This window comes from Scleropages formosus, chromosome 12, assembly GCF_900964775.1.
Source record: "Scleropages formosus chromosome 12, fSclFor1.1, whole genome shotgun sequence".
In the NCBI taxonomy this organism is placed as follows: domain Eukaryota; kingdom Metazoa; phylum Chordata; class Actinopteri; order Osteoglossiformes; family Osteoglossidae; genus Scleropages; species Scleropages formosus.
This window is the reverse complement of record NC_041817.1, coordinates 11,839,762-11,865,452: the sequence shown is the minus strand read 5'-3', so window position 1 is coordinate 11,865,452 and position 25,691 is coordinate 11,839,762. Positions and strand designations below refer to the sequence as shown.

The 25,691-nt window shown below is 42.4% G+C and overlaps 2 protein-coding genes across 2 annotated transcripts; one reads left to right on the top strand and one right to left on the bottom strand.

The window, feature by feature from the left end:
• Positions 1 to 3,389: 3,389 nt before the first annotated feature.
• Positions 3,390 to 5,496, bottom strand: LOC108929468 (uncharacterized). Its single transcript, XM_018744002.2, has 3 exons — positions 4,768 to 5,496; positions 3,527 to 4,180; positions 3,390 to 3,407 (listed from the first exon to the last, which is right to left on the bottom strand). Exons 1-3 carry the CDS (start codon positions 5,494 to 5,496, stop codon positions 3,390 to 3,392), a joined length of 1,401 nt encoding a protein of 466 aa, XP_018599518.2.
• A 4,458-nt stretch (positions 5,497 to 9,954) lies between these two features.
• On the top strand, positions 9,955 to 23,666 carry malt1 (MALT paracaspase 1). Its single transcript, XM_018744019.2, has 16 exons — positions 9,955 to 10,152; positions 11,751 to 11,981; positions 12,436 to 12,602; positions 12,889 to 13,010; positions 13,961 to 14,108; positions 14,286 to 14,464; positions 14,597 to 14,693; positions 15,575 to 15,619; positions 17,035 to 17,238; positions 20,086 to 20,263; positions 20,515 to 20,586; positions 21,090 to 21,217; positions 21,618 to 21,767; positions 22,029 to 22,186; positions 22,315 to 22,440; positions 23,119 to 23,666. The coding sequence occupies exons 2-16, from the start codon at positions 11,830 to 11,832 to the stop codon at positions 23,602 to 23,604; spliced, it is 2,412 nt and encodes an 803-aa protein (XP_018599535.1). The 5' UTR covers positions 9,955 to 10,152; positions 11,751 to 11,829; the 3' UTR covers positions 23,605 to 23,666.
• Positions 23,667 to 25,691: the final 2,025 nt, after the last annotated feature.

The window sequence follows — 25,691 nt, the reverse complement described above, 5'->3', positions numbered from 1 at the left end:
ATGCATACATGGAGAGTAGGAATTAGATTCAATTACAGATTCTAGTAACATGAAGAGTGGAATCACTGTACCTGTGTTGTGCTGCTTTGGTATCAGCTCCCTCAGTGCTGTGGGTAAAAAGGCAGTGTCAGGGGCAAAACAGTACTGAATGATATTCCCAACCAAACACGACATGGGACTTTACCTTCCGGGGTCAGGTGATACTCAGAGCGGGCCAGGCCGTGGGTGCTACTGAGAAGACACCGGTACATCCCTAGGTCTGGCTTGGAACCTCCAGCTATGCAGAGTGAGATCTGGTGAACATCACCTGTACTGTGTGGAGCAGAGCTGTCCTCAGTCCTGAAGCTTAGTGCATTCTTAACATGCCAAAAATTCCGCATTGCAGACTGCCCAATGCAACTGAAAGAACACAGCATGCTATGATTTTTACTGCGTACCTGAAATTAAATGAACAATGACTCTCTGCATATCCAGCAGAAAACTTCCTGTACTCATTGCATGACTGGTGTTCTCGTTAACAAAGGTTGTTACTGTTAAAAGTTAACTTTAAGTAAGAAGTTAAATTCCGGTTAGACTTTAAAGTTAGGTTAACTACTAGGCAGTGGCTCCATTGGCAGGTACCAAGATGATGTTATTTTCCAAATGATTTAATTAACCAGTGGTAAGACACAGGAACCTGAAGACCTTGTAGCTGGCCAAAGACAAACGATTTGACACTTGCTATGATTACATCTAGCCAGCTCATTGAATGTCTGCCATGCTTTGCCTTAAATCCGATACCAAATACATCATACCTTCCCTTCTCTTCGGCCAAAACAGTGTCGTCTTTGGACCAGGTTATGGTGCAGTCTTCGGTGATGTGTCCCAACAGGCATTGCAGCCTGAGCCCAACAGAGGCAGCTTCATCCCTTTCTACCCAGATGTCCCGCAAAACTCTAGGGGCTGTGCACAAAACCACCTCCGTCAGAACCATCAAGTTAGACACGAACACTTAAAAACCACTAGTGCTCACTAAAAGTCTGAGGTTTTAAGTCCACCTATATATATTACAGTGTAATTTCATTCAGATTGACAGTGTTTAACTGTTTTGGAAGTACATAATACATAGATACTTTTATGGACTAAAAAAAGGTTAATTACAAAAAAGTGCTTAAAACAGACAGGATAATTTGGTTGAATGTTAAAGTAAAAGGGAAACTCATTAATGTTCTTCCCTGATTCTAAGGTAGCATAGTGTTTTGTTCCTGCAGGTCCTTTAGAAACTCCTCGGACGAGGACTGGGCCATGTCTGGTTTAAAATACAAAGTGAAAAAGTTAACTGAATTTCCAGTTACCTTCCTTCTTTATGAGCACTTGATCTCTTCCCACTTCAGTGTAAGGCCTTTTATGGATCACTGAACCTGAGACCTTGTCTCTCTTAGTTCTCACTGGATGACTAACTGGAAATTTGTCCTTCCTGCCATTATTCTGTAAGCAGAAGAGGGAAATAATAAGCTGCATTGTACACACACACTGTCAGAAACTACTTGTCCTAAGTGGGGTCGTGGCAAGCTGGAGCCTAATCCGGCAACACAGGGCACAAGGGGGAGGGACATGCCTGGGACAGGATGCCAGTCCATCACAGGACGCCCCAAGCAAGACTCAAACCCCCAGACACACCAGAGAGCAGATGCAGGCCAAATCCGCTGCACCACCGCATTGCATTGCAATGTCCCCTTATGTAAGTAAATACCTGGAGAACCTCTTCACTGTCACCTGACATCTGTGGATTTGATTGGTCATTATCAGCTGGCAGTTACTGTCACTTTTATTGTGAGCAGTTAACAATCACATATCATTACATACACATATCATGTGTAACCTACTGTACATAACATACGAGAAACGTGTTAACACCATGAAGGGTTAACATTTCTCTGTAAAAGGAGACTAAGCACAGTTTAGTGCTTCCCACTCAGAGTTTAGTGTTGACCAGTCAGAATTTTGTGTAGAGTAGCTATTCTGTAGCTGTTGTGTATCTCACCTACTGAGTATTCGCTACTCAGGTAACAAGTTCTGCTTACTTTCTTACCAGAATGTTTATGTCAGCACTGGCAATGGAACATCGGATGAATAACTGTTAAACACCATTTAGCTAGCTGCAATGAACAAGTTATATAACTTGTATTCAAATCATAACTTGCTATTCTCTAAATGTGATGCCTTATATGAATCACTGCCTAGCTAGGAAAGTAAAGTCATAGGAGGCCAGTATGGCCCTATAGGGTTTTACCTTTCTTTGGATTTTAAACATTGAGCAGACTGGCATTTTTTGTTTTGTTATTTGGACAGTATTACTTTATGTTTTGGTTTCCTCATTATGGGACATACGGTAGTGCAGCAGTTAGAGATAATGACTTGTAACCTAAAGTTCAGCTAAATTCTGCTTTTCCCATTGCTGTACTGCTTTTTAGTAATGTGTTTATCCTGCACTGCTGCTGTATGACTACCCTGCTGTTGAAATAGGTAAAAAGTTAACATCTTCCAATAAAAGCATCAGCTATATGGCAAATGAATGATACACCATAGTTTGGGGGAAGTGGGTAGTGTAGTGGTTAAAGATGTTGACATGCAATCAAAGGACATAATTCTGAATTCTTGTTCCTCTTCTAGTATCCTTGACCTAACTGCCCCCAGTAGAAGTTACCTGGCTGTATAAATGGGTAAAAAACTGTAAGAAGCTCAATATACAAACTTGACATAATAAGATACCTTGGACAAAAGTATCAGATATTTATATAATGCTTTATAATACCTATAAGACTGTACTATTGATTTTGGGTTATATCTACTGTATTTGATTAATCTAATTCAAAATACCTAATTTTAGTGGCACAGGAGATTTAATTATTGGAAAAAGATACATAGACTTTTTTCCATGAAACTGTATGCTGAAATTAATAACACTGATGGGTTATGCATTGATGGGATTGATTTAGACAATTACAAGCCTAACTTGAATAAAAGTAACCTGATAGTTGAGTAGTTTTTTTCGCCTGATACCTTTTTCACTTTGTGTAAAGTTTTGAGTATTGTTTCTGAGTACTCTACCCACCTCTGTCTGTGATCCACCTTTACTGTTGCAGAGATTTAACAGATTTTCATTGGCTGCGCCAAGATGAAAACTCTTTGTTTGGGTTGAGGAATGTTTTCTTTTATCTTCCCCCCAGGATTTGGTGACATTGGGTTCCATTGCAGCAGCAGTCTTGGTCACTGTGGCAGATTGCTTTTCCTTTCCTTTGCTTTCAATTAGCAAGGCAGGCACCAGTGGAGGTTCGCTACTCGGGCATTCTCCCTGTTTGGTGGTCCTAGTTTCAGCTTCCCAGGTCTTGATAACACAATTGGCAATGTCAGCCCCTGGCTGCTGTCTTGGGACCATTTCACAGTCCCAATGTGTTTCAGACTTGCTGGGAGCCATTCTGACCTTCTCCCTGTCTTCAGTTTTGCAATTATTTTTTGTCTTTTCCAAGGACATCTGAGAGTGTACATCCACCGCATAGAGTGAAGTTGTGTAATCTGACATAACGTGAAGGTCAAGTGTGAAGTAGGCAATGCAGCCTTCCTTAGAGAGCATCAGTCTGTCGCCTGTCAGTATGATTAGACTGGAGAGCTCTTGACTGAGTTCCCTGACGGTGTGAATGGATTTGTTCTGCTTGGGATCAATAGTCACCACCTGCAATGGATCTCTGGAAGGCAATGATTCATTTTCAAAATTCAGACTAGAAACTTTGCGACTGTTTGAAACAGATTGTTTATCACTGAGGAATTTAATTTGTTCATTTTCTTCTGTTTGAACCTTGCTGTCTTCCAAGAACTTCTTATGAAATGCCTCTTTAGTGAGAGTTATTTCATGCATGGACCTTGAGTTGAGCCTGGAGAGTTTGTTGTTTGTTTTGGGGGATCCATGCGACAGATTCTTGTCAAGTTCTTGTTGACCTCCTAATGTGGGATCTGTGGGAAGTGCTCCTTCCCACCAGCTTGGGTGTAGTGTGGTAATGTCTGGGATCTCACTGTTATTCTGTCTGCTAGGACAGATTGAGAAGACAGCAGGGGGGTTGCTGATGGAAGCCGAGAGCTGTGCTGCTCCACTTTCTTCTCCTTCTGGGAACTCAGCGTGTTTTGTACTTCCAGTCTTATTTACCTGAGAACAAAGCATTTCAGGCAATTTCAGTCATACATCAGCCAGCCAGAATCACTACATTTACTACTAACCTGCCATTAAAGATCAGAGTATCATATGCTCAAGAGATCATATTGCACCAGCTTTAAGTTCAGAAAAAAGTTACATAAACCACTGAGTAATATCTTTTCACTTCTGCAATTGTACAGCTTTTTAGTTATTTGCTCGAATAGTGCATACTGCTATTAATATTTAAATCACTTTTATACACAGCAAGGTATATGATTTTCAATTGCGTCCAGATAATTATAGCAGACTTATAGCTATACTTGAAGCTCTTGACTGATTTGCATAATATTTAATTCTTGCTTTATCTACAGACAGATTCAGTGCAGCCGTTACAGCACATAAAATCATTTTTCATAAAAATATTATAATAATCATCAGATTTTCATTCTTCTATGTGAGCCCTAATATAAAAACATCAAGTTGTTTTGTAAGAAAAATGACAGTGTTGTTAGTTCATCAGTCAAAGAGCAGATAATACATTATAAAGGTTGTGTTGAATCACCACCAAAACTGAAACACTTCCAAAGTCCCTCACTCACCTTTGAGGACTGTGATTCCGGCACTGCATCAGAGTATTCAGGTATTCTGAAGATTTCATCAATTGTACACACAGTCACCTTTCTGTGATCGTGGGATTCCACAGCCATATTCCAGAGAGATATAGCTTCCATTCCCAGACCAGTGGTAGCTGCTGTAACATATCCACAAGCCAGAGTAAAACTAGCTGTGTTTGGCTTAGAGAACTCCTGACCAAGCCAGACGTCCTCCTGTGTATCTAGTGTCCCCCGGGTATCTTCATTCACTTGAGGGAACCACCATTCCTCATCTAAATTGTGTGGGCTGATCTCTTCACAGGCTTGGGTTTTGAACATCAGCTTTCCAGCATAGTCCTCGGTGTGTGGTGCCATACAAACCCCACCTGCTAACTTAGGGCTGTCCCGGTCCCATTGCATCTCTATGCTGTGATCTTGAATGAGGTCTCCTGTGATAATCATGTATGAGTCTGCATTCATCCAGTTGTCCACAGCAATCCTTCCTTCGGAAGATATGCCAGACAGCTCTGAGTCACTGCCTCGACATGCAGTGACATCCTTCATTCCCTTGTAAACCGATGCTGGTTCTTTCGTGCATCCACTGGCATTCCCCTCTTCTGAGACCTTATCTTGAGCTAATGACACTGTCCCCTGTGATCTGCTCATACAAACTGCAGGTGTGTCATCAGAGTTGCACTCCTCATTCCCAGTGAGGTCATCCCCACCGACAACCATTTGGCCATTTCTGAGCCTCAGCTCATTTACAGGATCCGGCAACAAGCAAGCCTCTAAATGTGCGCTGGTGCCACATGTATTTGCGACCCCAGCAGCAACAACCACATTTCCTGCAAACTGTACAGAAACTCGGCTTGTTTCTGCATCCTGAGCTCTGGAGCTGGTAGATATGACATCTCTGACACACGCACAGTTACACCTGCAACCATCAGTCAGGCAGCTTGGTACATGTCCCATGACCTCAACAGTATTGCAGACAATCTTCTCCATGCAGTCAGCACTTGGGATGCAGATGCCCCCTGAGGGAGTGTCAGAAACCTGTTGCTCAGCAGACATCTCTACAGCGGAAACTGGTGACTTCACCTCTGTGATCAGTTAGTAATTTCCATGGCAGTAAGAACAGCTAACATAAGCCCAACAACACATCTTGAACTTTATCCTGGATATTTGAATCCCTGCTGTTCACTCTGTATGCCTTCCAGAATTAAAGACTACAATGCTGAAAGAAAGAAATGGAACAGATTCGTATGATTTTCTTAAATAAAGATTAAAAAAAAAAAAATGTGTAGGTAGAGGTCTGATCTGTGTTTTGCATAATTTTCAGGAACTGTAATTGAACTTTTTATGATTAAAGGTACTACCCTTCATCAAAATCTTTGATTTTTCAACCTGAGAGATCACACACACGACCAGGGTCATGGCAAACCAGAGCCTAACCCGGCAACACAGGGCACAAGGACACACCCAGGATGGGATGCCAGTCCATCACAAGGAACCCCAAGGGGGACTTGAACCCTAGACCCACAGGAGAGCAGGACCCAGTCAAACCCACTGTGCCACTACACCCACCTCCTGAGAGATAAAGGATTTTTAAAGCTATACTATTCAAAAAAATTGATATAAAATTGTACTACGGCAATGAACAGATCTGTTGCATTAGTTGGTAGCTCCTCACTGATGGAAATCATCTTGCTTAACCTCTTTGACTCATAAAAATGTTTAGCTATTTGTATTTGTGGGGTGCGGTGGCACAGTGGGTTGGACCACAGTCCTGCTGTCTGGTGGGTCTGGGGTTCGAGTCCCGCTTGGGGTGCCTTGTGACGGACTGGCGTCCCGTCCTGGGTGTGTCCCCTCCGGCCTTACGCCCTGTGTTGCCGGGTAGGCTCCGGTTCCCCCGTGACCCCATATGGGACAAGCGGTTCTGAAAATGTGTGTGTGTGTGTGTGTATTTGTATTTGACCATTCTTTGTTGTTTATTAAAAGAAGACATTGGCATATAACCAGTTGTTTCATTTCACTATACTACTTATATATGAAACTGTTGCAAGATTGCCAGACCTGAAGTATTCAGTTAAGTAGGTCTAAATGCAGCAACAAGTAAGATGTACTTTGATCCGAAGCCCACTATCTGCCTGAAAGCAGCTACCCCATGCTATTCAAACCCTGTGTGAAAACATCTCCATCAATTAACTGCATTATGTGTAATGACAAACTTATGGCTCATGTGTGGATCTCACTGACTCATTATTTGCATAAAAGAGACTAATTTAGTGGTAGTGAGTTAGATTTTTCAGACAAACATAACAACATATACTGGCAACATCATTAATGAACAAGCTCTCACTATTACCAAGGGGCACTTTAATGTAAGTAACTATAATAAATGAAGTAGAGGATTTCTCTTTTATCCCATAAACATATGATAATAATAACATGAAACATAAGTATACATCCATTGATTGTTTATAAAATTGAAATTCTGAAGTGTAACAAAGAAATTTTTTTCTAAAAGGTTTTAACATCTATACTTCATGTATGAATTTGTTATAAACTAATTTATTTTAATTTTCCTATAGATATCATTTCAAATATTCCCTCAGCTGACTCCTATAGGAAACCTACAGAACATTCTGTAAAGGAAGGAAAATCATTTGGCTGACCCAAGAAATGATGCTGTAAAGAGGTATTTTCAGGCAGTTTTACATACCTGTTTTATGTTGAAGGAGTGGTAATAATGGCACTGTTGGAAAAGCCGGTGAACATGCTCCAGCACTCTAACAGACTAGAGCTATTTTTATAGTGCCCCAACACCTCCTCCCCTTCTACTACCCCCACCCATAGCTATCTGATAGCGTAGACATGTGTTGCTTCTGAACCCTTAACATCATATGTCTATATTTGTGCTTTCTACACACATATGACCACACCGGTCTTATGGATGCGTGAGCAGTGGTCTTAGAATGTCTTGGAGTGTTGTGCCGTTTTGGTGATGCTTCTCTCTTTACAACACTGGAACACCTTTTTGCAGACAGTTCTCCAAGAAAACTGGACGTGTTGGTTAAACACTGACCGCTAAAGTAGTCCAGTGGTAAATTTTTACAAGCTTCTTGCAGGGTGTGCCACAACTCTTCTTTTGACATTGGCTGCTCTTTGTTCCTTTCCCTGTTCAAATGATCCCATGCCGTTTCAGTTATGTTGAGGTCAGAGCTTTAAGGCAGCCAATTTAATACTGTTATGGCTTCATGTGTTGACACTGTGTGTGGGGTCATCCTCTTGAAAAATTATGCCTCTGACAGTCATTTTCCTGAAGGTCTAACATGATGAATGAAAATCTTTTCATATTTCTCAGCAGTCATCATTCCGTCAATCTGTCATCGATTTTGACCAAATCCCCTATACTGCTGGCTGAAAGGCACGTCCAGACCATAACAGAGCCATCACTGTGCTTCACAGAAGGATGCAGATAAGCAACAAAGTACTTCATATTGGTGTCTTTGCAAACAAAAAGTTTCAAATTTGGACTTATCGCTCCATACTGTCATGGCTGGTTCCGGAAGGAAGTGGCGGACCCAAGTGCAGAGTGGAATAAGGGCTTTATTCAGGGAAATCAGAGAAACTTTGTCACAGGACAGGCAAAAGGTCTCCGAGGCGCAAGCGTCATTGAAGGGGCAATCTAAAAGGCAAGGTCGGTACACAGGCAAGAGGTCGATGATCATCATGAGGCAAGAAGACTATGGAGTAGGGTAAAGGGACTGGGAAAGGACTGAGCGATCAGGAAGGAGTTGAGATATAGCAAGGAGGTCACAAGTAACAAGGCTGAACAAGGTTCCACATCAGCTCTTACTCTGATGCTGCCTTTTATGCATCAGTCTGTGCCGTGCGCCAGGTGTTCCGCGTTGTCACGGCGATGTAGGCGTGGCACATACAACTTTCTGGTACTAGTTGTCACTGCCACGCCCACACCTTCGGACCAACACGGAACACCTGTGACCCAACGCAGACCGCAGCATAAAAGGCTGCGTCGGACAACCAGCTGATGCGGAACCTTGATCTGCCTCCTCGTTAGTGACCTTCTCCAGCCATTTCCTGTTCCTGAACGCCTTCCCCGAACCCGTCCCTTGTTCCCCCGATCTACTGCCTCCTTCGGATTATCGACCTCTTGCCTGCACACTGACCTCGCCTTTTGGATCCTCCCTGTTACGACGTTCGCACCTCAAAGACCCTTTGCCCGTCCTCTGACCTCCTCTCTTGGATTTCCCCGAAGACACCACGATTACTGCTCTGCACTTGGGTTCGCCGCTTCCCTCTGACGCGACCATGACAGTCACTTCATGCTTTATAGGTCAAATACTTCTGCTTGTTGCCTTTCTCCCAGAATGGTTTCCTAGTTGCAACACATCCTATAAGAACATGGTTGAAGTGTGTACTTTGATGCCAGATGATTCTGCCAGATGCCAGGCAAGCACTTGACTGGATTTCCATGTGTCCCTACCATGTTTTCATGACAAAATAAAAATTAATTACCTCAAAAACAACTTTAAATATACTTTTCTTGGGATCCCTAAGACTTTTGTATAATACTGTTAATATAAATATAGAGGCATTTATTTATAGATGAAGATGCACTAGTGCAAAATCATTACATCCAAGCATGATTTTAGGGATTCTTAAACCCCAAGTGTAAACAACATGATTTTTAACATACTTCCTGTTGACTTTTCAGCATAGTCTTATATACTAGAGTCTATTTCATAGCTTAGTACCTGTAAGAGTCCTAAAGCAGGCCAAATTTCGACCAAGAAAGCACGAAACACTGCAACCGAAAGTGAACGAGATGACATTTTTGTGTGGTTACCCTTAGATCATTATTCATTGCAATATTCTTGAGCTTGAGGTCAGGAACAGAAGTTGAATGTCAGCAAACTGACCCAGTGAGTGAGTAGAAGAACAACCCAAAAACCCGCAGCTGCTGGCACCATGAGTAACGTTGTGTCACCAGTGTGTTTCCAGCATTTTTACCATCTTTTCACCTTGCATAAGTCGAATGTAGAGAACGTGTGCGACACACACACGGCAGGAAGGCACTTGCTTTTGTGTGTGTGTGTGTGTGTGTGTGTGTGTGTAGCGAAGCGCAGCGCACGTCAGAGCTCCTGCATGATCAGGAAGTGAGATGTCTTCTCGGCAGACTTGCTGGATTTTCCCTTTATCGTCACATTAAACACACATGCACGCACACACACACACACACACACGCGCGAGCGCGCGCGCGCACAGACACGCGCGTATTTCCTGGCTCCTCAGACTCGAGCGCGGAAACGAGTGTGCGAATCGCGCTCTGCTCTGGGGTGAAGTTGTTGAGCGATCACTTGAGAAGCGGTAAGCGCCGTTCCGTCCACCCGCCCTTTCCCAACGCTCATCTGTGCACTATTAGCAATGAAAGCGCTGATCGATTATTGCAAAGCTGCTCATACTTCACCTCATGATGCCACATAATTCATTTGCACTGCGGCTTTTCACCCTTTCGAAGATGTCAGAGAAGAAGCCGCGAGGCTGCGGATGCGACACAGCGTCAGAGTGTGGTGGCGCGAGCTCGTCTCGAGCGGATGTCGCCGGTCCCGAGGAGATGCTCATACGGCGTATTCTTTTGAATTAATTTTTTTAAATAAGCCAGCTCCTTATATATAACAAGCGTTTCTCGTTTATTTAGCACAAACGAACAAGTTCCTGTGTTCATCACGACGGGAGCGTTGTTTCCGCTTTAATATGATGACTCAATAAAAACGGTGGAATGAGAAGATAACCGAGGTGGTGTCAGATCATGATCATCATCATGTATACTAAAATTAAATAGTGTAGTAGTTTGTGCGTGCGCCGCAGGATTAAAATTATTAGTTACAAAAATCCGCGGGCAATAAAAAAACGGTCAGTTCTCTGTGGAAGAAGAGTGATTGCAACCCTTTAGGAATAATTTCAAAGAGGTAGCATTTACAGGGACTCAGTCATTTATGAATCCTGTCACACAGAGTTAGAATAAGAAAAGTTTAGTGATTAACAATATGATATTTATTTAGCCTTATTTGAAGCGCTGGGGAAATGTCTACAAATCCATCAACAGAACTGCTCCCAGCTATTTACAAGATTTGAACAACCACTACACCCCAACCAGACCCTTTCGCTTGTCTGCTTCTGCTGGCTTGGTGGTCCTGTACATGAAAGTTAAAGCGTGGAGGTTTTCACTTCTGGCTCCGTTGTGGTGGAATGACCTTCCCCACTCACTCAGAACTGCTGAAACTCTGTCTACATTCAAGAAGGGTCTGAAAACTCACCTTTTCAAGACTCACTTCGCCCAAGATCTCTCCAGCTCATTATGGTGTAAATGTTCATGCACCGTAACTTCATGATCATCCCCAGTTAAGCCTTTACACAGCCACTGCTCCTGTATTGTATGGGAATGTTTGTTTGTGTACCTTATTATAAAGAAAAAATTGTAGGAACGTTATGAGGATTCATTTATCCTGCGTTTTATGCACCTACTCGAGCGATAAACATTGGTGCATCAGGTGGATAGTAACAAACTAGGTTCACTTAAGAATCACATGTCTGCAGCCATGTCTCTTTCTGCTAATGTAATGTACAAATTGTATTTTCTCTGAGATGTACATCGCTTTAGAGAAAAGCATCTGCTAAATGAATAAATGTAAATGTAAATGACAGTGCATGGCCACCTAAAGTGCCATTCTGTTTAGTTCTGTTCTGAGATTTGCGTACAATGGCATGCAATAAAAACCACAGCTGCTCAAGTTTAACAAAGCCAATGGTGGTGTATTACTTGACAGAAGCAGAACTCTCTTCAGTGTTCTTTGACAATGCCAATATTGTTCTCTGTTGAAAATGGGGGGACTAAGTACTGGTGCACACTTACATAAAGTTTATAGGTTTTGTCTTAATTACTATCACATCTTTTTTTCTCACAGGCCTTTAAGTGACTAGTTTGGATGTGACGAGAAAAAGGTGTGTATTTCACATTGGGGAGGACACACGCATGTTTGCAAGATGTCAGACTCCTCCGACTGCTATTCTTTGAACATTAACCTGCTTCGAGAGCCTGTTCTGAAAAGGCTCTGTGAACTTCTGGACAAAACTAACAGCAAAGGGTGGCGGAAGCTGGGAGAGGTGGTCAGTAATGACCGACGTTTCAGAGTGAGGTAAGAACCAGGACATGGGATAGTCAACTACACACCCCTCGCTCCTGGTGATCTTTCACTGGTCTTCTCACTGCTTGGATAGGATCAATTTTTTTAAACCTGTTGTATTTCGCCAGACCGGCCAAAGACTGACAAAATATGTTTAGTTAACCTCCGATTATGAAATTATGTGTGTGTATGTTTGTATTCCTAAGAACGTGCGTGGTAGCATCAAAATACCAGTTGTCCTGTATCATTTAGACTACAGAACTAATTGGTTTGTTTCCAATTATGGAAATTAGCTGAGAGGTGGGTTTCCAGGATTTGTATCGTCTCTGTCTTGAACACGACAGTTTGTGGTTCTTCAAAACAACAAATCTGGCAGAGCAGAACTTGTTTCAATGAGAATCAGAATCTGTACCTTAGACAAATGTGTGTTTGAACTACATGTCATGGTGCTCATTGCACTCTACAGCTCAGATGAGATGGAACGGTGCTCCCTGAAAGTGCTTGAGTTGGATGGCAGCCCTACCCGCAGCTTGCTGAGGCTCATGGGAGAGCGTGGCTGTGTGTTGAAGGACTTGGTGGACTTTCTGCAAGCCATGGGTCACAGCGAGGCTCTTCAGTGCATAAAAATAGCAGGTATCTTCGTAGTCAGTTCATAGGATAGGATTAATTTGTGTGCTTTCTCTGTGTTGTGTGTCATGGAACATGTTCAGTCTAATTGAATAGGTAATCAACTGCAGTGACCCAAATCCACACTGTTCACGTTAATTTTGGCAACATGGATTGACAATGAACAATGAACACAGAGAATTACATGTTCAAACAGAATGCAGCAGGGAACAGAGTTCAAGCCAATGTTTTATGATCGTGTGTAAGGCATTAGGACTACCGATGGCTTAATTTATACACTGGTTGTCAGCAGAAATTAAGATCGTCATCCAACCCCAGTCTGTGGCCGCTGTATCTGGGCAAACTGTTCGACTCTACTGTCAGGCTGTGGGTAGTCCTGGTGTTCAGTACCAGTGGTTCAAATCCAAGGAAGAGGTGAGTGCTGTTTGGAAACCGTATGAAAACACTCCGGAAACATCAGTGTCTCCTATTAGAGGAGGGATGATCTAACCAACATAAAAATTTTGGATATTAATTAAGGCTAGAAGGCTTCTTGTTCTGAAGGGAAAATGGTAATAATGATGCTCATTACCTCTGCAAAATGTGTTCTACCAGAGCATGCATATATGCTTTATTGCTGAGGTTTTTATGGCTTATTTTGTATGATTTTGTGGTTTGAATGTGAAGGGCAAGAAATAGTGTCCATGTTAGAATACCCCCATCTCAAAGGAATGACCATTTTTTGACTCTTTGTAGAACAAGAGTACAAAAATGGGAGAAACTTTATTCAGTATTATTCTGCATAACCAACTGAGTGCTCTGACACCCGTTACTACTGCCTTTAAAAAAAAACTCAATATTCCAAAGACTCTTTAAATATAATATAGCCACTGATCTCCTAGTGTGATATGTAGCCTTGAAACACCTGTGATGTAAGAAACAATAAACAATAATGAAACTGCAGAATCTATTGTGGTCATTACAGGTTATTTGAGATTTAGCTGTACACAGCATTTATATGAAGGGCTAAGATGCTTGTTAATAAATCTCTGAACAGCTGGTCCTTAAATGTTGTGGATGTCTTGTCACTTGGTCCACAGATGTCCAGCAAAGATGGATTCTTAGGTTTTGTCCTGGGTTTCACACTGGGCTGCTCATCCATTACACACTTTATAGAGCCTAATGTGTGAAGGAATGGGCAGCTGGAGAGACACAGATATACTGGCAAACTGCCTTTTTCAATTTATTGTATAGTTTAGCAAGGAGACCGGCTTATTTCTGTCATAAAATTCAGTCATTTTCTGAAGCTTTGGTGTGAAATTAATCAAATACTTGCTGTTTCTAAGAGATGAAACCTGGATCATACTCTTACTTGATGTTTCCAGATGCCAAATGGTACTTTTCCTGAACTGGTATTCAGCCCAGTCCAAGTAAGGGATGCAGGATTCTACATCTGCAGAGTGAATTGTGGCAGTATGTTTGAGTTCAGCAGCTGGGCCCAACTAGAGATTCTGGATGTTGCAGGAACATGTGGTGAGCCACTTTTGTTTTGAACGGTTACAGTCATGACCAGTGTATAGCAATTTACATTAAATAAAGCCAACATTTCACCACTGTGTGTAAAAGTGAAGCGCTCTGTTTTACCTGAGTGTGATCCAATTGTTCAACACCAGTTTTATTGCAATCTGGTATGATGTCTCCTCTGTCCAGGTGCGACATGTCAGTCCTTGGACAGTCGGGTAAAAGTTGTGCTGCAGCCCAGGAACCAGAGGCTACATGAAGGAGCTGTACTGGAATTAGAGTGTGGAGCAGTAGGGAAGCCCATTCCCCAATACCAGTGGTACAGGAATGGGGTCCCCCTTCAGAATGCTTGTAAGAGGAAGTACATGGTGAGGAGGGAAGAGCACTGTGCCAGTAGACCCTTGTCTGGTCAGCCCAGCAGTCACTTTTCTTAGTACAGTCTACTTGCAAGTAGAAACCAATTTGTGTTCTTCTCAGTGTGGTGTTTATTCCTGGAATAGGTTCATATGGTTACCCGGGAACACGAGGGGAAGTACCGCTGTATGGTATCCTGCAAGGATGAGTGGACATGGTCACGGGAAGTAGACGTCATTATAGGTTAGTAAATCCTGTCCCAATTGTTGTGGAACTGCCTTGGAAATATGGTCCCCTCCGTTCCACTTTGGTCAGGTCAAAGTACTGATCTGGCTCATTATGTCCTTGTACAGCCACATCTGCTTTCCACTGATATTACCCTTCCCTCACTTGTCAGTCATGAAGCCATGACTGTCCAGTGCTTAATTCAAACATGGGATAATATCCTCCTCTTGTCTCTTTGAGAACCAACCAATGAAGAGACCAGTGCCTTGATAACTGAGGAATTCTGGTTGCACTCTGAAAACCAGTTGACTTTTCTGTGCTCAACGGGAAATAATTTCCCCTGTATTGTGCAGTAAATTATTGAATCACTGTTTCATGTCACCTCGATTTGCAATTTTGAGATATTACAAAAAAGATTCCAGGAGTTTCAGCTATATCCAAAACTTTATTTTCCACAAACCTAAACAAATTTATTCACATCTGCTTCTTTTGAGGCACAATGTGGTTTTTAATAATTTGTGAGACCCTTACCACTGTACTACCTTATCCCCCAGGTGTAAATGTGCTTCATGATTTCAAAATATTAAAATACGATGGACATTGTTGTTTTTGGTAAAGGTATTGTTAGCATTTGATTACATCAATTGTTTTAAAGGTATTGTTATATTTTGGATAAATTGGAATTTTTCCTGGATGTTACATTTTTATTTAGTTTCGGTCTGCAGATACACAAGTCGAGATTACTGTTGTTTGTAATTGTTACTTTTTAGCTGTACATGTTACACTGAAGCTAACGGACTTGCAAAATATTGGTTGGAAAATATTATTTTTGTTAAGTGTTATTGTTTCAGTTTACATTTATTCTGAGGAGTTTGCCCATTTGTCATTTTTGTCTTCAGACAGTTATGTATCCATCTGGCATCAAGGTCCAGAAAAGCCCTACGGTGAGTAAATAAGATGCAGGGTGTTTTAACAGGGGAAATAACAAATTACATGCTGGGGCCTTCCTTTTACTGGAGACAAGCTTTGGAGCAGCAGTAGGTGAACATACAGTGTTTGGTATATATATGACCCATAATTATTGAAAGAACTTCAGCAAACAAAAGCAACACTGTCAAAGAACTGTACAGGAAAAACCCTGTGAGCTAAAATGCTAGAAAACACAAAGAAAGCAAAACCCGTGCGGTGATAAGACAGCATTGAAAAATTCAGCACAAATGGAAAAAGATCTAGAACTAATTTAAAAGCCAAAACAACCAACAAATAACCCTTCAGAAAAATATCAGGTGTCTTTATTGTCCAAGACTCTGACTGACAGCAATTTTCCATGAGGGTTAAATATCAGCATCTTATTCTTGTTAGTCTTCTTAGCCTTATTATGTTTCCTTCTAACAAGCCCTCCCTCAGACGCAAGCTTCAGTCTACTAGGTAGAGTGTGGCCTGGGGTACAGCCTGCCACATGAGGAAACAAGGGAAATGCTAAATGTAGTTCATTCTTTTCAACAGACATTGTATAGCTCCACCCTAGAAACAGGTACTATAGTTCCTACACTGATACCAGCATTTACAGACAATCTAGGCTGTGTGGAGGCTGTTTTTAAAATAGACCAAGATCCAGTTTCAGCTCCTGGGTTTTGCATAACCCCCCTTCCCCTACACCTGTCCTCGTATTGCTGGCATTTATCAAAAGGACCAGGCCCTCTCAACATGTTCTCCATACCTTAAGGTTGAGTGTAGTGATCATTTGATGTTACTTTCTTCTTTAGTACCAAATATATTTAACATATTTACACGTGGGGGGGGCGTGGTGGCGCAGTGGGTTGGACCAAGTCCTGCTCTCCGGTGGGTCTGGGGCTCGAGTCCCGCTTGGGGTGCCTTGTGACGGACTGGCGTCCCGTCCTGGGTGTGTCCCCTCCCCCCCCCCGGCCTTACGCCCTGTGCTGCCGGGTTAGGCTCCAGCTCCCCCGACCCCACCTAAGACAAGCGGTTCAGACGATGTGTGTGTGTGTGTGTATTTACACATGTGTACCTGAAATGTGTGTTTTTATATATGGTATCATATATAAAATTAGTAGTTGTTGACCTAGCTATTTGTCTTAATGACTCCAGTATGAATGACCTTACAGTTTTATGTGAATTCTTTTGAAGTTACAGGTTTACATTATTATAAGACAGGTTCCAGTAATAACTGAGTAGAGGAGAGTTTCTTCAGTCTTTATTATTATCAGTCCAACAAGAGATTTTTTTCAGTGAATAGTAATAAGATATGTATATTGTGGCAATAAAGGTGTCAAAACTTGAGTGACTTTAGGTAGCAGAAAGAGCAGAGCTGAGTTGATGTTCTTTTCCACTCCGACAGCAACGGACAAAGTGGCGCTCCTGATTGGGAACCTGTCGTACCAGAATCACCCGCAGCTGCGGGCGCCCATGGTGGACGTGTACGACCTCACTAACCTTTTGCGCCAGCTCAACTTCAAGGTGGTGTCACTGTTGGACCTCACCGAGTCAGAAATGCGCAATGCTGTGGACGAGTTCTTGTTGCTCCTGCACAAGGGCGTTTACGGTATGTACTCAAAGCGCTATGGTAGCTTACAGTATGTGTACATGGGACCGGTGTGCAGTGTTCAATGTGCTCCGCTCAACATTCAAAATTAAATTTAATTGTATCCTTACCTATATGCATATCAACAACTACTTGTCCAATGCAGGGCAGTAGCGATCTTGAGCCCATCCCAGAAGCATAGGGCATGATGCAAGGTATGCTCTAGATTGGACACCAGTCCATCCCAGGGCAATCTGACACATACACTCACATGGTCGTACAGCTCAGACACTTTAATCACCAGTTCCCCTGCCCTACATGTCTGTTTCATTTTATAAACTAATCAGGGCTAAAAGCTCTTGTGTTCATGGCCAAGCAAAGGTGATCATTTTAAACAGGAATTTAGAGATAATTCAGAACCTGTTTTTAAAATAAGCATCTTGGTGATCATCACTGTGACACCCTTACCCCCGATTATTTTTGTTTTTTTAAGTAGTGGGGGGAGGTGGTTGTGAGGACTTGAAAACCAAACGATGGCTTGTTTTTGAGCAAACTGAAAATACTGAGTGGAAAGATTCACAGAAGAGGGTTGGTTGAGGTTTACAGCAGCTCACTGCAGGTTTGCATGCAGCTTCCTGTGGACGACCTCATGTTGATTTCGCCAGCAAAAACGAGGTACTCGAAGGACTTCTTTTGTCAATCAGTCATCCCCTGTGGAAAATTTGTTTTCAGTTTTGAACTCGGTCGGCCTGACCTGTGGCTGGGAAGTGGAAATCCACATGCACTTGTGTCATGACACATTTGACTTATCAGAGTATGGGGTGCTTGTTTGTGTAATTCAAGCTGCCATATTCACATGTGACTTTTAAACGATGTGAGCGATGTTAAGCTTGTCTCTTATCCTGTTACTTGAGGGCTGAGCAGCATGAATCGGCTTCCAAGATCATCAAGCGATCTTTCTTTTTTCCAACGAATCCTTTTTTTTCATTTCAGGTTCTGCTGTAATATGTTTGACCTTGACAAAGTTGTCTATGGCAGACTCTCAGTTGTGTGAAAACATTGCATTTCAAATCTGCATCTCATGCAAAATGAAACCTTTGAGCGCAGGAGCACACTGAGGTCACAGTTTCCTATCGCCTTCTGATGCACTGTGCTAGGATGTGTCAGAATATCACTCGCCAATCACAAGTGCATTAAAAGCCCCGCACAGTTTTTGGCCAAGGCATGTGGCAGTGCACCAGCAGCTCTCCTGGCGCGAAGAGAGAGGACACCACGGCGCAAGTGACGAAATGGAGAGTGCTGTGACACGCTGCAGGGTCATGTTTCCAAACAAGATCAAAAATGACACGTGATGGTGCTTGGAAAAGTGCCTCAATGTCATCAACCAGTAACTCAGGGAAGGGGCCAGCACATGATATAAGTTTAATATACATTATTCCTGGCAGCTCACTCATGCTTCTGGTTTTCAAGTAGGAGTTTGTCTATTTTCAGGCTGATGCATTGCTCTTTCTGTCCATATGTCCAGCTGACAGGGAGACAGGTACTGCAGCTGATATTCTTTCATCCTATCAAGGATGCTGTAGATAAGCATGTTATTTAGATAATTTTCACTAAAGACATCCTTCTGTGACATATATACAATAATTCTTACTAAACTTTACTAACTGAGCACTGAACAATGTGTAATACATTTTAATACTGGACAAGATAGGGTATTTATTTCATTAGTCCCTGCAGAAAAATGTACAATACTGAGTGGAATTTAAAATAAGCATCTTGGTAGTCTTTATGGCGATGAAGACTTGTGCTGTCTGACCAAGATACTGACCAGATAGCCCAAAAATTTACACTGAAATAAAGGATTTCAGAGCGTAGGCCTTCAAGTGAAACTGTTTAACCTGTCGGTTCTTTAAAGTGAACCTGTGTGTGGCCAGTTTTTCCTTTGACCTGTGAATCAGTTGCACTTTTCCCCTGTTTACCAGTATAAATTTTTTCCTTAAATAAAACCAATATTGAAAAACCAGGTACTGAAATGGCTAATTCTTCCCAAGCCACCCCAGACCATGCCAAAATCACCCTAAACTATGCCTAATGTCATAAGGAGAAAGTTTTGTAACACATTAAAATACAATAAACAGCAGTTAATTTATTCTTTTATATTTTTTAGGATATACTGGGTCTATAGTGTAACAAAAACCTACTTTCAGAAATTTCATGAAGGGTCATGCATATAAAATAAATTTTATGATATGACGGGCCAGCAGATAGTATAGCAGTTAGAGCTGTTGCCTTTGTACCCGACAGCTGCAGGTTTGATTCCTACCTCTCCCTGTAGTATCCTTGGGCAAGGCACTTTCCCTAAATTGCTTCAGTAAAAATGACCCAGCTGTATAAATGGGTGAATATTTGTAAATACCTTAACATTGTAAGTTGCTATAGAGAAAAGCATCAGATAAATGTAAATTGAATGGTTTCGTAAAGGAAACTTACCCTGGTAGTGTGCATGGGAAGGTTTGAGGAAGACAAAGGCTATATTTCACAATTAAATAAATAAATTATTAGAAACTTAAACCTTAGCGCCTTTCACGGTCTTTCTTACGCAGTTGTTTGTTACAATTTTCAAATGTTGTCTCAGTTTATCGCGTTGAACCGAATGTCACGACCAAGACCTGATGCCACAGAAAGGATATATGAAAGTCCATATAGATTAATAATAAGTTGTATTGCACAAAGGAGGTGGCGATGACTCAACTTGTATGCTTAGATCAATGGTTATGTAAATCTGTTGGTTCACACCCAAGGTTCTGGTGATGATTTCACAGAGGCCAAGTTTCAGAACAATGTTACAGGATGGTCTCATCCATTTAGGCCTTCTCTACTATGCTGGGCATGGCTACGAGAACTATGGCAACAGTTTCATGGTCCCTGTGGATGCGCCTAACCCCTACCGCTCTGCCAACTGCCTGTGCGTGCAGAGCATCCTGAAGCTGATGCAGGAAAAGGAGACGGGCCTCAATGTGTTCCTGCTGGACATGTGCAGGAAGAGGTGGGCTTTTCCATTGTTTCCTTTTAGTGGACATTGTCTCAGTCTACACCATGTCCTCCCTTGTTGTAGAATGTGTCAGTGCAGTGAATTTTTGTAAGATCTTCAACTGAATCGCTTTTGTGAACATACCCAGCAAATAAATAAAGCATTATTCTGAGCCCGTTTGTCAAGTAATGCAAAACATTTGCAGTGCCTGTAAAGACATTTCAGTTACTAGACTGCCTAATTTCCAATAGTTTTTTCTTCTACAGGAATGTTCATGATGACACTACCCCCAATGTGGTGTTGAAAGTTACAGCTAACATAGTCTTTGGATATGCAACGTAAGTCTGGTAGTAGTTTTTAAGAAAAGAAACCTGTATTTTCACCAGTTCACTTCTAGTGAGAGATATAGTTAAGACCCCACTGTAGAAAACTTACTGATAAATATCTACATTGAGGAACTGTGGAACTTCTTTTAGCTTTATTCCCAGGGGCTTATCTGGAAAATGACACCAGTTAGTATGTTTACTAACCAGCCTACTTGTTCAGTTGTTTATTGTATGTAAACTTGACATCATATTAAGTGGACCTCTAGCACAAGCTCTTACCCTGAGTGATGTATTACACAAAACCAAGTTGACCCAGTGCCACTAGAGCATGTCCCAGGAGTGCACAAGCCTTTAATATTGTGCTTCAGGATGGTTCGAGTCACATGGGTACTATTTTAACAGCTTAATGTCACAATTGGACAATTTCCAATCTTAAAAATGACCCCTCAACAGAAGAGTCTGCCCTAATTTTTCACCCTGATCCTATTGTGGTATAAATGAAACTTGTTGTGTAGTTGCCCGGATGCAGAGGCGTTCGAGCTTAACTCAAGCGGATTCACCAATGGTGTTTTCATCAAGTTCCTGAAGAAGCGTCTCCTAGAGGATGAGAAGATCACCGTGCTGTTGGACCGAGTGGCAGAGGGTAGGTAGAGGATGCAGGTGGGGTCAGGCACTCATGCTATAATGGCACATGCTGTGAATATCACAGATTATTTAGTCATGCAGGACTTCACTCTTTGCCTTAGTTTTTATGTTACCTTTGGCCTGGAGAAAAGGCATCTCTACCACTGTCTTCCTATGTCCAAATCATGTTTACTCTACCGCAATGATTTTTGACCAGCAATACTTCCTTCAACATACACCATTATCTGTTCTGTGTGCTCTTGTATCTCAGAGGGTCCTTTTCTTGTGAATTTCATAACATTTTAGTATCTTGTCATGTCCTTACACAGTCATTCTGCAGAGGTGGTCAAAGTGCATCCTGAACATCAAATATAGTGTATTTCTCCTTGTGCTTGAGTGCTTTTTCTCTGCGCCTGCAGATATGGGCCAGTTTGACCCTACCAAAGGCAAGCAGGCTCTAGAGATTCGGAGCAGCCTATCAGAGAGACGGGCCCTGACAGACCCTGTCCTGCCCAGTGGCTGCTGGGATGAGGCCCAGGCTCGCAACCTGCAGTGGGCCAAGGCACACGGTACAGGCCTTCACTGGTACACTAGGCACATACTGGGAGGTTTTGTCGCTTCCTTTCACTGTTCCTTGGAGTTCTGAATGCTCAGGAAGGAACCACACATATATATAGGTCCTGTATGCATGTCTTCAGTTGCACGGTTCCCATACACATGGATATAAAGCAGTGAGAACAGCCAAGACAGACGATTGCCTTGTATGTGCAATAATTCGTGTTAACCATAATTAATGTTGCCTTTCTCTCTTTGAATGACCTTATCTCTAGAGTTGCCTGAGAGCATGTGCCTAAATTTCGAGGGCGGGGTACAGATCAAGTTGGGCTTTGCTGCGGAGTTCTCCAACGTACTGGTCATCTATACCAGTATTGTGAGGAAGCCGGTTGACATATCCTCCTGCCAGGCCTATGTCACAAACTTCACACCGGTGAGACACTTGCACACATGCAGCATGTCAATTTACAGGTGATCACATGGCTTTGCACACGTGCGCCGTTCTCATGAGGATGTAATCTAACGTGCCCCACAAAACGCAAGCGCTTTCTTTTTTCTCAGGAGCTCGACGTGGATCCTAAGGAGATGAACAGAGTGACCCCTGAGGAGACAGGGAGCTACCTGCTGTCTAAGAACCTGCCGCAGCACTGCCTGTACACACGCCTCAGCTCGCTGCAGAAACTCCGGGTAAGACGGCTTGCTTTCACCAACACAACACGTTCATCATGTTTACTTCCAGGTCTCAGCATCTCTATATGAGGCACTGATTCTTTGTCAAAGGTAAGTAGAGGCACATAAACTGTGCTTTAAACAGGAACCGTGTGTTTGCAGCTCTGAATCTGAGGAGGGAACGTTTATTCACAAAATTAGGAATGGTATGAATAGTAGGCATAGTACTCATTCATTTACTTCAGCAAGTATTGGTATAAAAAAATCTCTTATATGTACAGTTTGGGTAACAGACTGGGAAACACAGAGTGGATCACTAGTCTGCCTGATAAGCTGATTGAAAGAAGTGCGTCTTCAGCCTCGTTTTAAAGACTGAGACTGAAGGGGGTTGGTAGTTCATTCCATAATTTAGGACCATGAACCCAAATGCTTTACTAGATTTTGGGAATTGTGAGTAGGTCTTATGAACACAGAGTGTCATCTCTTGTGTTATTTAGGAAGCAGCACTATACTACCTCACTTGGGTTGCCTCCCGAGCACCTTATGGGTTATATAAGAAGTATTTTGAAATCACTGGTAGTCAGTCTGGAAATTAATACAATATTTCACAATAACATCCCCTAATGGAAGCATATATAGTCTGAAGAGTAATGGTTCTAACATTGCTGCACTGACCTCGCCCTATGACCTATGCAGGAGCAGTTGGTCTTCACAGTGTGTCTGCAGTGCACGTATGCTGCAATGGAGGAGCCAGTGGACTGGACCATGGAGGTGAACATTGGGAAACCGCTGATCGCCAGGCTGGACCTGCACCGACCCCCAAGGCGGAGCAGCTGCCTGCAGACATGCCTAATGCCCCACAGCCCATCACACAGTCCCTGCCACAGTCCCGGAGCTGAGCAGATCCAGCAGTATCCCTGCTGCTTTCCCTCACAGCTGTCTGGCACCTACCTGGGAGTGGAGTCATGCGAACTCCCCCATGGTTCCCACTCCACCTTCTACGGGGGCTCCCCACACTCTGACTCCGCCTTGTACCACCGCTACAGGGAGGCTGATGCCGATGAGGGCCCACCTTTTTTGGCATCTCTCACCAGAGTCAACATTCCTATTGAGGCCTCAGATGACATCGAAGAGCTGCAGTCCAGCTTCATTCACTGTCTGCAGGTGCACAACCGGCACTGACGCACGGGGCACCACTCATCCTCCTTTAGCATTTTATCTACCTGTTTTAAACTGCTGCAGAACAAGGCCATGGAGATGTATACAATTGTAATGACTTTTTGCATTGTATGATGTTGATGAATGTAAGGATTTCTGGTGGTTAGAAAAAAAAACTTCGTTCTCACAGCAGATGCTCTTATATACAGAGTTGCACATGGATGAAGTAGCAAAAATATTAACCTAGAAAGGTTGCTATGAGCATAACGTGGAAATTCATGTCCAACTGCTATTTAATTATCTCTCCTGTATCTATGAGTCTTGTTTTCATTCAGATTTTGACCATTTTATATTTTATAATTATTAAGTATAGTATTATTATACTTTGCCTTTTATTCTGCAAACAGTGCTAGATCTTACCACACTGATGTGCATTTGTGCCAGTATTATTAACAGTTCTCTGAGAGTTCCTACCCTGCATAAATTAGCAATACTCTGACACAGAAGGACAGTCTCTGTCATTTTGTCTTACAGTATAGTACAGGTCATTAAGCTCAGTAAATTCAGTGCCCTCACAAAGTTTGTACCTCAGTCGTTTGGTGAGGCATGCATACCTCAGCATGAATTATTCGTATGAATTTCAGCACTATTAAGTCGTACTATTTACAGAAATGATGTACTGTTCGTCTCTCAGGATTTTTGTGTTATTACTAACGCACTCTAAAAGTTTTGGTTGCCTGTCTTTACTGTGTAACTAAATGTGGTCACTTAGAAAACGAATGGGGTCAGAAAATGCTATTTCCGTAGACTATCAGCCATAGAAACGTTGAGCTTCCTAATATGGTTAGTAGGTGGTGTGCAGCAAAGCCTGTATATGTGGTATAGTTTGTGACATGCTGCTTGAAATGTGTTTCCTGGAAAAGCTCAGGGGTGAAAGTGGAGTTCGTCATCGCATTTTCACATTTATTGACTGACCGTAAACAAACAGCATGAACATTTGCGCCTTTTCAGGCCTTCTGCGATGGTGTAAAGAGTGTCATCAACACCCACCAATGCCCATTTTCCCCATCTCCTCGGCAGGCATGTTCTTATCTCACCAAAGGCCCGGCTTTTACAGCGAATGCTTGCCCGACCCTTAGTGTGGTTGACCTCATGTTGTATATTGGGGTGATTAACCACCTAACATTTACGGTTCAAAGACTGGATGTGGCCCTACGCTGGGATGAAACCACACACATTCTTCCTTATGCCTTTATAAGAACCGCCCTAGTAGTTTCCTTGATATTTTCTTTGGTTGATGACACCACCTGCTGGTGCTGAGCAGTGTTGGTTACCACTGTAGTCAGTACACTGGCTCCTCAACTTACACGATTCGGACCAGGTATCTCCAAGTAACTCCCAAGTCACTTTTACCGCTAAGCCGCAATCAATAAAGGCTTCATAATACAGACATTCCTCCAGTTATTCATTTGTTAGGTTGAGTAAAAATCGCAGACCACTTTCACATATCCTTCCCCCATAATCAACACCTGTTTGTCCAGTGCAGGGTCATGAAGATTCCGGAGCCTCGAAGATTGGGGTGTGTACTAGGGTAAACCCTTGACCAGATTTCAGTCCATCACAATATAGTCATTATTTCTTATTAATTTCAGACTGCATTAAAACTAAAGTTACTAAATATGGAAATGTTTTCCTACCACAATCTTTATCTCCACAACCTACTCTACAATCCTGATGACTGACTGATTCATCATATAAGGATGTGCAATGTTTGCCAGGTTTACCAGTGTATTGTGTAGGTACTGATTCACACAATAAGTAAAAGCTCAGTAATGCAGATGACCCTTTATTTATTTATGGGTTAGGTAAAAATCTTGTACATAACAATAGTAAATTAATACTTTTAAGACTCATTTTAAAATTTTTGTTAACTCTGAGTAATATTGTGTGGTAAACAGCAGGACAGCCAAGCTGGAAGCAACAAGAGGCAGGTCTCAGCTGTAGGTATAGGGACTCAAGGACTGAGTTCGAGATTTCTCCGGCTGCAGCGAGAAGCCCATCTGGGTGAAAGTCAAGCTGTACCCACCACCCACCTCCCGTCACAGTAGTTA

Excerpts from the sequence above, each read along its gene's own strand:
- malt1 (XM_018744019.2), top strand. The coding sequence starts at position 11,830 with ATGTCAGACTCCTCCGACTGCTATTCTTTGAACATTAACCTGCTTCGA. Across the intron at positions 14,465-14,596 it reads CTTGTAAGAGGAAGTACATG|GTTCATATGGTTACCCGGGA; the intron begins GTGAGGAGGGAA and ends TTCCTGGAATAG. Across the intron at positions 15,620-17,034 it reads AGGTCCAGAAAAGCCCTACG|CAACGGACAAAGTGGCGCTC; the intron begins GTGAGTAAATAA and ends CCACTCCGACAG.
- LOC108929468 (XM_018744002.2), bottom strand. The coding sequence starts at position 5,496 with ATGGTTGTCGGTGGGGATGACCTCACTGGGAATGAGGAGTGCAACTCT. Across the intron at positions 4,181-4,767 it reads CGGAATCACAGTCCTCAAAG|GTAAATAAGACTGGAAGTAC; the intron begins GTGAGTGAGGGA and ends CTTTGTTCTCAG.